Genomic DNA, 13485 nt, shown 5'->3' with positions numbered 1-13485 from the left:
TGTAGCATTTTATTACCCCTTTCACTTCTGGTTGTATAGATTTTCCTTTTTTTTTTTCTACAATCTCAATATTGAAGCCTACGCCCTCTCCCCTCCCCAGGGCTTGTTGCCCTTAAAGAAAAAAAATGCCCCCCCCCCGTCTTAATGCTCGAAATCCCTTGATATGACATTAAATCTGACTTTGATAAGAAACTATAGTCATCAATTTCTTCATAGCACGTACCAATCTAGCTCTTTCTTATTTGATTATAAAGAAGAATTGTTATAAAACCATTATAGTTCGGAACCCCTCTCCCTCCCTCCTAACTCCCAAGAAGGGGGGGGGGGGGATGACTATGGCCTATCACCATAATGATGCTTCCAGCCAAGGTTGGTGGAAATCGGTCAACGATTTTATCAAGAAAATATCAATAATAAATAGTGATGGTTCTTGCGCAGTTTTGATATAGGGTTTATGTTCCATTTTATACCAAATATCGGGGAAGTAAATGATATGCACATTGTTATTTTCCCGGCAACACATCGTGCAAATGTGAAATCATTTACTTCGCAACGTTTGTCCATTTTCCAGCGTGACGTTTGCACATTTTCCGCTTCCACAAGCTTACGCTATAGCACTTATGGGTGCATTATCACTATGAATGTACAAACCTACAGCTGTTTCCTTTATTAAGTTAAAACTTTGGGCCATGCCTACGAGCCTCCATCAGGATCTACAAAACAATAACGAAATATACTACACAGAGTACTATTAAAAATGATAATTTCAGTATTGATAATAGGAATTATTGTACAATAAATACACCAATACCACACCACAGACACTGGCGCATAGTGCATTAAATTTTGCATACGGAACAAACACATTATTCAGACAATACTGGAGAAAATTACACATACCTGTTATGATGAGCTTGTGGGCTCCATAGCAATTTCATAGCGTTTTTTTTTTTTCTGAGTGGGCGTTGTTTGTGTAAAGAGCGTGTGTGGGTAAGGGGTGTCTGTGTTTGGATGTGTGTGTATGGAAGGGGGGGGGGGCAGAGCGTTTAGAATAACAATATCATTAGAATATTCATCAATACTTCTTAATTATTTCAGTGCACTTACAGCACAGATGACACACAAACAATATACATAAATGGAAATTATAATACATAGACAACTCATTTTTTTTTTTTCAATGATTGTTGGGATGGGAGGGGGAGTCAACCACAAATGTCATAACACGTCGACCACAAATGTCAACGTTCCCCAATTTTACTGCGAATGTCATAACGCGCCACATGGGAGGATCCAGGAATTCCGTAAAGGGGAGGTGCCTTTACACAATTTAAGGCTGGCGCCCCCCCCCCCCCCACACACACACACAAACACGAAGGGGAGATTTTACATTTTTAGAAGTGAATCCAAGAAGATTACAAATATTCTGAAGTGTACAAAATATCACTGGAGGGAGGAGGAAGGGTCACTTAAATAACGATTGTGTAAAAAGAAATAACCGTATTAACGATATTAAACGCAGCAAGAATTTGGAACGTGTAAGGCAAGCAATAGGACGAAAGTACAAAGAATATTTGATAAAAGTAATCGAAATTTACATGGCAATATTGGAAACGAGTTAATGAAATGTAGTGCGGCATTAATGGATGTTATTTACGGCAAAAAAGAAGGCCTTATCAGGGCGGATCCAGGGAGGACCGCAACCGGCGCACGCCCCCTTTATTTTTTTGTTGAAACAAAAGAAATAAAAAGAAAAAATGGGGGGGGGGGAGGGATGCGTGCGCCCCCCTTTTATTTTGTAAACGCGCCCCCTCTTTACGGAATTCCTGGATCCGCCCCTGCTTATGTTGTCTGGTTTGAGAAATGAGAGAGAAACACACACTTTTTTTTAAAGGTAGAAAGATGGATATCCGTATGTCGGCATTAAGTTAATTTATCAACGCCCCCCCCCCAAAAAAAATAAAAAATAAATAAATAAATAAAAAATAAAATAAAGAAATGAATAAATTAATAAATGATCATTTGCCGAGTCGAATTCAAGATACACATACGTGCATTACACATGTAGGCCTATGTTGTATCGTCATGGCGACACAATTATCATCCTATGAACCTTTACCGAAGCTTTCGGATGAGAAGAAGGTAACATAGGTATAGTGCACTACAACATTGTACAAAAGCGTATGATTGACGCCACGGACTCTATCGCTGTGAAACGTTTGGGCGCCATTTTATGTGGAGGGATGACTCCAGGAAAGACAAAACCGCTGATGTAAACCAAAGCTTACAAAACATTGGTTCGACCAATTGAAGAGTGTGCTTTCTCTGTTTGGGATCCATTTTCGGAAAACCTGATCCACAAAGTGGAGATGGTCCCTAGAAGAGCTGCCAGATTCACTTTGAGACGCTACCAAAATATCTCAATTGTCACTATAATGCTGCAAAACCTTGATTGGACCACTCTGGAACAGGCTAACATGCACAAAATACACAATAAGCTTACTCATCTTCCGGCACAGGACTATAATATCATAGGGTTACCCAGCTGAGAGAGTTGACACCCAACCACATTCCTATCTATACCACACTCGAAAACTGAATCGCATCGCCAATCGTTCTTCCCAATAGCAGCAAGGAGCTGGAATTCCCTGTCATTGAAAATTGCTGCAGCGCCATCTGTAGGAGCATTCCGTAACCGGCTAACGGTTCATCACAGTGGCTAGTCTGTCTTGTTCTCCATAATATGTGCTTGTAAATATATTTAAATAAGCAGTATTATAATGTAAATAGCACAATCTGCAAGAATCTTCATCTTATTGAAAGAGGCAGACTTAACCAAGAGAAGAAGAAGAAGAAGAAGAAGAAGAAGGAGAAGTCAATTAAAGTTTGTCTGTAAATTGTTTTCAATGATTTGATCTTGTGTCTTAGGATTGGAATCTATACACATGTACATAGATGACGATGAAGAAAAATATATAATAACTTTATTGGACAACATCCATAGCAGCCTGAATCGCAGACATTACGTGAGTGTGAGAACATTGAAATATAATGTAGAAAAAACAAAGATACACAGGGACCGCGGAAGCGGGGGGGGGGGGGGGGCTGCGCCCCCCCCTCCCCTCCCCCACACACTTTTGGATCGTGAAAAAAAAATGAAAAGAAAGAAAAAAGAAGAAAGGGAAAAATCGGGGGGAAATCACATACGTGCATTACACATGTAGGCCTATGTTGTATCGTCATGGCGACATAATTATCATCCTATGAAGTTAAACATGAACCTTTACCGAAGCTTTCGGATGAGGAGAAGGTAACATAGGTATAGTGCACTACAACATTGTACAAAAGCGTATGATTGACGCCACGGACTCTATCGCTGTGAAACGTTTGGGCGCCATTTTATGTGGAGGAAAGACAAAACTAGAACATATCTCAGCAGTAGGAGGAGAATGTGAGGTATTAATATGGTCGCTTCCTTGGATACAGTTGTTTATCACTAGGACGACTTCTGCTATTTTGATAGGAAACACATTATTTTTGAATGGTGACAACTTTTGATAATAATATCTCACAAACTTAAAATCAGATGGAATATAAAATTTGAGAAACATGGATAGATAATTACTCATAGTAGTTTAGGGTTTCTCCACCAAATTTCAACAGATTTACATTCGAGTGTTCATGACATGGCGTTCTAGTTGCACCCAAAAAGGGCCGTGCTTTTTTGTCTATATGCCACGACCCCCTCCCCCCCCCCCCCACTCCCACGAGATCTCGGCCATCGGTGGTGCGATTGTGATGAAATTTTGCATTCGTGAGACCCACGTAATAATCTACAAGATTCTGTCATGACATTTTTTGAAACCATCAATTTCTAATTTTAATTCAGTAATCATGCAAATCAAGCTCAAGATCATATTTTAGCCTAATTAAAAGCATTGAGAGTCTAATTTTTGATCTGTAAATCTTTTTTTAGCATTTTCAACAAATGTACATCACAAAAACTTCAAAAACATATCTCAATTCTTATGTATTTCAGCGTTTTCAGAATTTATTATTAGAATTCTTATTTTTTTCTTTGTTTTTCAACTTTTGTTTTTTCTTGGTTTTTTTAATTAAGTTAATAAATGAAAGTGATTAATTGTAAACATAATCATGTTTTTATGACTTTCATGACAGAACACTTTTTTCCATAGGAAATGTACACATCACAAAATTGTGCCCGTTTTGGGGCGACAATCCGTCACAAAAACTGGCGTGGCTTCGCCACCAAAACATACAGTGAAGGGCTTTTTACACTTGTGTTTCTTAACCCCGGACTTTCTCTGACCCAGGACTATCGTTAGTCCCGTACCAATTTTTTCAGCTTTTTACACTCGCCAATTAGTCCTGTACTATCTCTTGTCCGGGGCTAAGGAGAAAACTGACCTTTTTACACTCGTATTTCTTAGCCCCGGACTTTCCAAACCACATGAATCTATATTCATAATTACGCTGTGTACTGTACACGTACACGCACGCACCGGCAGCACTTGATTACCTCGTTTCTGATTGGTCAGTGAGGGTCGCACTTCGTCTCCGTCGCTTAGCCCAGGATTATTTTTTCGTTCTGTTTACACTCATTTGCTTGGCACCGCAATTGCGGTGCTAGCACCGCAATTTCGGTGCTAACCCCTGCTATTTTGCAGGGCCAGATAGTACCGTACTATCGGTGGGGCTAGCCCACTTTGGCAAAAACGAGTGTAAACAGAAAGTGGGCTAAGGATAGTCCCGTACCAACGGTGGGGCTAAGCCCCCCCCCCCCCTTAGCCCCACCGTTGGTCCGGGGCTAAGCAAAAATTTACAAGTGTAAAAAGCCCTTGAAAGTATATTATATTCGATACAAAACATTGTTCTGTATGTGAAATGTAAATATATATATATATTATATATATAGTATTGGGCGGCAGAAAGTTTGATCTCATTGGCCATTCTCGTCATGATGTAACAAGTTGTTTAGTAGATTCAGGGCACCCTTCTGGTAGATAACATCAATCATTGTACAGCAGGCTTCAGAGATATGTTTCAGGCCTTTTGTGGGAACGTACCTTTCAAGGGACCCTCCGCTACTGTCCGCCCCCAGTTATATTTCTTCTTCTTTTTTTGATCCTCTCCTGGAATATTTGAGTTTTTTTTTGTTTAATGTAAGCATGGTTATGACCTCAACAGACCCAATGTCATCAATACCCTTAATGCAGACGTTTAAACGTCATCACCAGATTAAAACACAAAAAGGTATAGTTATTATAGCTATACATCTATCAGAATTCAACTCTAACTCTCAGTTCATAGGTCTTTCCTTACAACATACAATAAGATTTTTATAAAACGAAAAAAAAATGCAGAACATCGACCTATTATCACGCTGATTATTGGTCTGTCCGGAGTATGAAATTTCTTAAAATGTCCGATATATATATAGTAATAGAATTGATGTAAATGTTATATTGATTTTTAGTGTTCATACTGGCGCATTCATCTCACGATTGTTATTCATTATTGTATGTTCTGTAAATTGTGATTTGTCACTTTTGCTGTATACCTGCATTTATTTAAAGGGATAATTGACCTGGTTGTGTCAACATTTTCTTGAATAAAGAAATGATTCAATCAAAAAGTAAGTACAGTTAGTGATGAATGCACGAAGGCAAAACAACCATAAGCCATATTGCTTCACAAGCCTGCTTTATGCAATAGTTGCCCCCAAAATACTGACGTGCGGAGTGTTGAGGACTTAGAAAATAGATTTCATAAAACCTATGATAATGGTTATGATAATAATTTGAGTTGAAAGTCATTACTTTTGCTATGCTATGCAAGTAAACTGTGTTAGTGCGTTGTGAATACTGTCTGGCAATATCAACTCTTTTACAATGTGTCTTTTGTTTCTCTGAGATATTGCAATTTTTTTTATCACAGATTCAAGATTTGACGTTGTGTTATAGCGAAGATGATTACGACCTGCGGCACCAATCATCAGCTGGAGGTAACTTAGCTCAATGGGTGTGTGCTATGCCACGTCTTTCGAAGTTCATTTTGAGATGTCCCTACTTGCCTGATAGTTTCCTCTCAACAGCCGCCGCCTCAGCATCATCATGCCAGGTATGAAGTCTGTTAGTTATGTGCTTTTGGGATCATAGAAAAAGTCATTCGAAAAAATAGTTAACCACAAATCATAAGGTTTTTGTTTCTCTCGCAGATTAACATTTAAGGGAGGTGATGTACTTAACATTGTTGGTAACCTTAGTCATTCCCATTGTTTAACCCTTCAATTCGTTTTGAAAAAAAAAAGGATCTGTAAAGACACTGCTATTTTAATGTTGATTTATTTAAAATAACAGAATTTAGGAATATTAAGAAAACGAGATAATATGACCGACTTCCTTGTCTTCTGTGACAGACAAGACGAGACCTTATGTCTTTCTTTGTGGCCTTCTTTGGTCCTTAGAAGCCATTTTTTTAATTATTAAGTAATGACCTCTCCGTGGCAGTTATGTGCATGCTTTATACGAGCCTCTTCTCGACCCAAACAATGGATGAAGTCTTATTGATTCAACCCTAAAAGATAATTATCATATACATATCGTTCCTGTATCACAACGCAATGGTTATAAAACGCTGACAATAACATTAAGGAAACATAATAAAGAGGAAAATGAGGTTTGAGGAGACTTAGATGGGGAATGATATGTAGCTAACTTGATTTAATGGGTCAGTCACGTGTCAGATGGCTTGGTCTGGACACTCCCTGTTCTTTTTATTTGATTTGAAAACCATGAAAACAGGGTAGGCTTACCTATCATAGTACACTACTCTCCGCATAATCGGGTAGGCTCGAACAGAGCGTTTCTTACCCGATTAAGCGGAGTACCCGTTTAACAGAAGAGTACGTCTCATTCACAATTGACACACACAATGTGTATGTACATGCATTGTACACTGCACCAAACACCTAAACTACTAGTATATGCTTAACACGCGTGCTTGGTCGGCACATTATACATACGTGTTGTACCTGACACTTGCTCAGTCACGAGCAATAATTTACACTCTTTTTATTGATATATATAATTATGTCTTCAGAAAACTGTCGTTTGACTATTGACTCCTCGCTATTATGCAGGCGTTTTCCGAAATGAACACGTCTCTTGTGTGCACTCTAGTCACGTAGAACGTCGGGTTACTTTTCGAGAAGTGACTGGAGAAAAGCAAAATTATAGAGCTGGTGCATGACCTGATTTTCGTTGCAAACTTCTCGTATTGTGAATGTTGTTGCGGAGCAAGAGAGGTAGAGCAAGTGTGTTCAACTCCTGTCTGTCTATGCAATTGAGAGTGCCAGCTACATGTTTAATGTTCGTTTACGTGGGGCAAGTTGGTACTGGTACATGTGTTTTCATGTTTAATCACTCCCCAAATAATCGGTCTTCTTTGCAAATTAAGCAGAGAATGCGATTAGCCGTGGAAATTTTGACGTTCATAATTTCTTATAGTGTTAATCTTCGATAAAATGTGGGTAGAAATTAGATTAGAAGAAAATTATTTACCCATTTATGCGGAGAGGCAACCCGATTATCAGGTAATTTTAGTGTGCATTGGAACTGATTTTGACATTACTACCCAATTAAACGGAGTACCCATTTAAGCGATACCCTATTACGCGGAGAGCACTGTATTCATAGCAACAGATCATTAGCTGATCAGAAATGTTCCTTAAGTCCACTTGCCACATACCATATCAATAATATCACACGACGGCGATATTCTTATAATAGATTCACACGTTTTAAATGCATAGAATTTAAACCATAAAGTTAGCGATATCAACACACTCCTTGTGAATTATGTACTTCTTTTTACTAAAATGGTATCCTGAATAACGACAGAAGAGAGATGTTGTTTTCATCAAACCTTAGTTAAAAACAAAAAGAAAAATCACTTGACATGCATGACTTGGAATGCAAACATGCTCCATTCTTTTCGTAAGCACTGCATGTTCTCACGGATTAATGTTCCATCCCATTTACCTCCTATTAAAACCATATACATGTTTGTTTGTTTTTTTTAAGTCCTTTCATCACAAAGTGTAGCCGCGGCCGGAGGCGTATGTTTTCGGGTTGTCCGTCCCTCCGTAATATTCTGTGTGGACAGCATAACTTGAGAACCGTTTGAGATATACTAATGAGGTTTTAATGCTCAAAATGTCACTATTTCCTCATATCTATGCAAGAACCAAATGGTGGGGGGGGGGGGGGGGGAGGTGAATCAGGGTTCCCCGCCCCCCCCCCCCCCGCTTAGACGCACCGGCGTAGCTTGGTTACTATGCGAGGGAGCCAAGAGATAGAGCCCGAGTGAGCGGAGGGAACGGGGGGGGGGGGGGGGGAGGGGGAGGGGGATGTTCCCCCTCCCACGGGGAGAACTTGTTGTATTTTGATGTTGTAAATGGTGCCATTTGATGCATCTTTTTGCGTCTTTTATTGACTTGAACCCCCCACTTATACAATAGATGCACCGACGCATATAGCCTGGATAATGCTTGTGTAATTTTGGAGGGTTGTGGTTACTAGTACAATGCGAGGAGTGAAGCGACCGAGCCCGAGCGAGAGAAGGGAACGAGGGGGGTTGGGGGTAGGGTGTGGGAGGGGCAGTTCCACCTCCCACGGTGAGAACTTTTTGCATTTTGAAGTTGTAAATGGTGCAATTTTATGCATTTTCCGTCTTTTATGTACTTGAAACTCTCCCAATTACGAAGGTAGCAGGATGTTTTTGATGTGGATTATTATTAAACAATTTTCCAATAAAGTGGTGCATTTAAATAAGTTTCTTGTATTAATTCATTGATACAATTGATTTCATGAATGTTGTCTGTTAAGAAATCATACAGAAAGTGATGCTCTCGAGGGTGGATATTCAAAAGGGATATTTCTCGTTCCACAAGAAGGTGATTTTACATTTTCAGACCTGAAATTCAGCGATCTGGTAAAAAAAATTTGGTGCAATAAGTTGGATTTTTTTAGCCCCTCCCCCCCCCCCACACCCCCACCAAGAAAAAAAAAATATATATATGGAAATAATTGTGACTTTTTCAGGAAAGTGTTGATAATATCACGGCATTTAGCTCTTATTCAGCCCGCGCATCATGTGTGTGTATGTACAAAGTCTAATAAAGTACAGGGGGATGATGTGGGAGGGGATGCTCCCTCCCACTCGACAGAGCTATTGCGTATTTAAAATCAAGATAAAGCGATCTGAAGCACACTTTTGTGAGAAATTCGGGTTGTGTGATTTCCCCCCGATTTTTCCCCTGTCTTTCTTGTTCTTTCTTCTCTTTTTTTTTTCACGATCGAAAAGTGTGGGGGGCTTCAGTCCCCCTGCCCCGCTTCCGCGGCCCCTGTGTTGTCTTCAAACCTAGAGTAAAAATGTCTTACCCGATAAAAAAAAAAATTATCTCGAGAAAGTTATGAGGGGAAATGTCCAAAGGGCAAGTGAAAGGCTAAAATTTCACTCTTTTCTCCATATTTTGGAAATGTTTCCAAGTATCATTAGGGAACTTAATACATATCATGCATGTGCAACTTGTTTTTGTACAGCGCACGTCGAACTTGTTATGTATATCAATGCGCTCCTTTGTTAATCAACCTCATTTCGTTACGATTTAATGCTTTTAAACTGACTACCGATTCAGTAAAGACGAGGTCATCGACAGACAAAATATGATCTCGACCCCATTTATCTACAACCCTGTATATCTAACCGGGTGTGCACAATAAACGTTTAAGTGACTGTACAGTACTGGTTGAGGCAAGAGATTCACGTTTTTAACATTCCTAAGTGAGATAATGAGAAACCTCTTATGAAATATTGAAGAATATGTAATTTTAGATATACTATTAAAATCAGGCATATGTATGTATGACTGGACGAAGTTGTGCCTAACTTCTAGTTGTGCCTATCTACTATTTATTGGGTGCCAATTCTCAATGTAAAATATCAAAGATAAAAGGTCAAAGGTCAAGTCTTAATGCTCAAAATGTCACGATTTTCTCAAAGCTATGCCTTAGCCAAATGTGTTGTCTTCAAACCTTGAATAAACACGTATTACACCACAAGAATTATCTAGGGAAAATTATGAGATGGAAAGTTCAAAGGTCAACCGAAAAGCCAAAATTTCACTCTTTTCTCAATATCTCGATTATCCTTCCAAGTATTTTCAGGGAACTCAATACATATGCCTGTGCAAATTGTACAGCGCACGTGAACTTGTTTGTACCTCAATGCGCTCCGTTGTAAATCAACTCATTCCGTTACGATTTAATGTTTTTATATTGACTACCGATTCTGTAGACGAGGTCTCCGATAGAAAAAAATATGATCTCGACCCAATTTAGCTACAACCCCGTATATCAAACCGGGTGTACACAATAAACGTTTTAAACATTGTTTGATTTAAACATGTAGTATATTATGTTCTCCGAATACAGTAAAACAAGTACCTGAGTCGAATACAAGTGAGTAGGGTGTAGGTTTAGTGTAATGTAACGGGTGGTGTTACATTTGGAATGTTATTATGAAGCAGAAATGAAGGAGCTCAGGTACAGTTTTGGTACATTTCATCGATGCGAAGTGTTTATTCACAAATCGTTCAGAAATATCATGATGAAGTTCAATGACAAGTTAAATGACGAGTACGTACATCAGAGTAAAATATAGAAGTACCAAGATGCAGGAGAGAGAGCAATATCAAGTAGAGGTTGACTCTCTGATGTCGAAATCATGATCTCTCTTGGGGCCTTGGAAAGAACACCAAACTTGGGAATGTTCAATGGGTGATGGGTGAGAATTTTGGTAAGACAACCAATCAAAAAGGGATAACTAAAAAGAGTGACCAAAGGGGTTGTCCTAAGGGGTGATGTTTGACCAATTAAAAGAGGGGGATTCTTTTGTGGAGGAGGAAGTATTATAAGATAAGGGGCAGACAAAGAGTCTGGTGGTTCACAAGGTGTGTGTATATAATCTTTGGGTAATTAAACCAGGGACAAAGAAGGGTTGTTACAAGGGTGATTGAATGACTCCTTGATGTAAACATCAAACAAGGGTAATTAACGACAGGAAATTAATAGCTAATCTTGGTGTTATATTCTGAGGTGAGTTTACAAAAACAAGGGAATTTAAGTTGTGTTGTTAACGAACAGGAAGTTATCCCAAAATATCCTAAATATACATTACATTAGTGCAGTGCAGTGCCAAGTCACACAGCAAGGTGATAATATATTTGTGACCATCATGACAAAGTTATGTAAAGCAGAGGTACTAGTATTATGTCCTAATACATATAGCAAGTATTCTTTTGTTGAAGTGCATACATATCCTGTACATCAAAAATAATATTAGTAGTAATATCAATAATAATGATAATAATAATAACAATACTAGTGATAATAACGACAATAATGATAATTCATTATTATTAATGATAATAATAATAATAATGAGATCAATGATAATAGAAATAATGAACAACACACATACAATGTAAATATATATACATTCATATCGTGTATCAAAAAGGTCCGTACCATCTAACATGGCCATGTCGTCGATTATTTGGTCACTACCACAAAGGCTAACCCATTATTCATTTTTCTCTCTTCATATTCAAGACATGGTTTTTTTCACTGCGAACTGTGTGTTGAATATGAACAAAGAACATGGACTGTGTGGGTTGGCCTTTTTCACCCTTTATTGCCAATATCATGATGAGCATCTATTTTTTTTTTTGAGAATCCTTCCATACACACTGGTTTGACATTTAAAGGTGGGAATCGAAGTCTAAGTAGGTCCTGTCCTGTTAGTATTAATGTGCCATGATATCTTTGAATGATTTTAGTATTTGATCTAAATCTGAGCACAAACATAGACAAGCAGAGTGAATGACAAACGTTTATTTGAATCACCGGGTGAGCTGACTTTGTTTCGACACTTAGTACAAAATACATCTTACTGTTTTCAACCCTGTAACTGATCACTTGCTTAATCAGGATATAATCCATGATTTCACTGGTTATCATATCGATAACAGATAACAATTACAAATGAAAGCAAATGTAAATTTCCAGTCACTTCAAAATGCGTTGGCCTTTTACTTATTTATTTATTTTTTCATTACGCTCCTTGTGAATAATGTGCAAGCAGACTTTTACCTGGACTGGTATCCAGGAATGGGACAGAAAGTACATTTCCTTCTCTTCAAACCTTAATCTGTGAATAATATTATTGGATCTAATGTTTGTCCCTTGAAATGCGTGGACGTAGTTGTGTAAGGTATATTCCAGCGTTATTCGTATCATGTACTATTTTCCGTCATGCATTCTTGCTAATTCAACTCTATTTTGGTTGTTGTTATTTTCCTTTCATCCTCCACAGATTCAAGATCTGGAGTTGCATTTCAGAATAGAGCAAGAGGATTTAAAACATCACTCCCCAGGAGGAGGTATCTTGGCCCGATGGGTGTGTACTATGCCAAGTCTACGGAAGTTCATGCTGTCGTGCCTCTTCTTGCCCGATAGTTTCCTCTCAACAGCCAGTGCTTTAGCATCATCCTGTCAGGTATGTAATCTTCGTCCTTTGCTGATTGGGTCATAGAAGACCATACATGAAAACTGTTTAGGCAATTCATGATTTTCTCAAAAGATAAAAAAAATTTTATTTCTATTTCTAGCAAATCGACAACATTGTGACAGAACTAACGTTATTTATAACCAGTCTTCTTCATCTATAAACCCTTGGTAAGGGTACTTCTGTTGAAATAAATGTTTTACTCTGAACTGAATACAATAAAGAAAAACGAGATCTAACACCTGGCCTTTTGCCTTCTCGGAAGTCGAGACGACGAAATTTCACATCTTCCGTTTTTTTTTTCTTGGAACCACTTTTATTTTTTTCTTTCTCCCTCTCTCCGTCTCTCATACCTCTCTTACCGCCATGATTAACTGCTATCTCATCGTTTACGTACGACCATTCTTGACCCAACTAATATTAACTGGTACGTTCGTACTATTGTTTCAGATCCGCATTATTAGTTTGAGGAGATAGACTATACGAACATGGAATAAACATAAAAAACGTACTCACCTATGAATCATTTTATTCAATTTAAAGTTTATTTCATTTTTCAACACAACATATAAGTTACACTTCTTTTGACGACAGAGAGTAAGGTAAACAGAACATTATGTATAAAAAAGTAAAACAATTGTGGGGGACGTAATAGTAAATATACATTGTAGTAAAAAAAAAACCAGAAGTGATCGAAATAAAGTACATGTGTAACTTATCAAAAAAAGGAGAGACCCACTAAAAAGACAGAGCTTGTAGAATGTGGGCCCCTCTAGAATAATAACATCAAAAGAAAGACTTATTGAAGCATCATATATGCAAAAGGAGAGAAAA

General features: G+C 38.2%; 1 protein-coding gene across 1 annotated transcript in view; it reads right to left on the bottom strand.

The window, feature by feature from the left end:
• The window catches only part of LOC140236272 (uncharacterized), an 80468-nt gene extending 67449 nt beyond the window's left edge, over positions 1-13019 (bottom strand). Inside the window, 1 exon segment of the mRNA XM_072316229.1 lies at positions 13014-13019. Within this exon segment, the coding sequence (XP_072172330.1) occupies positions 13014-13019 (6 nt within the window).
• Between the last annotated feature and the right edge of the window lie 466 nt (positions 13020-13485).

The sequence above is a fragment of the Diadema setosum genome, chromosome 12 (genome assembly GCF_964275005.1).
Source record: "Diadema setosum chromosome 12, eeDiaSeto1, whole genome shotgun sequence".
Lineage (NCBI taxonomy): Eukaryota > Metazoa > Echinodermata > Echinoidea > Diadematoida > Diadematidae > Diadema > Diadema setosum.
Note: the sequence above shows the minus strand (reverse complement) of the source record. Positions and strands in the feature narration are given on the sequence as shown.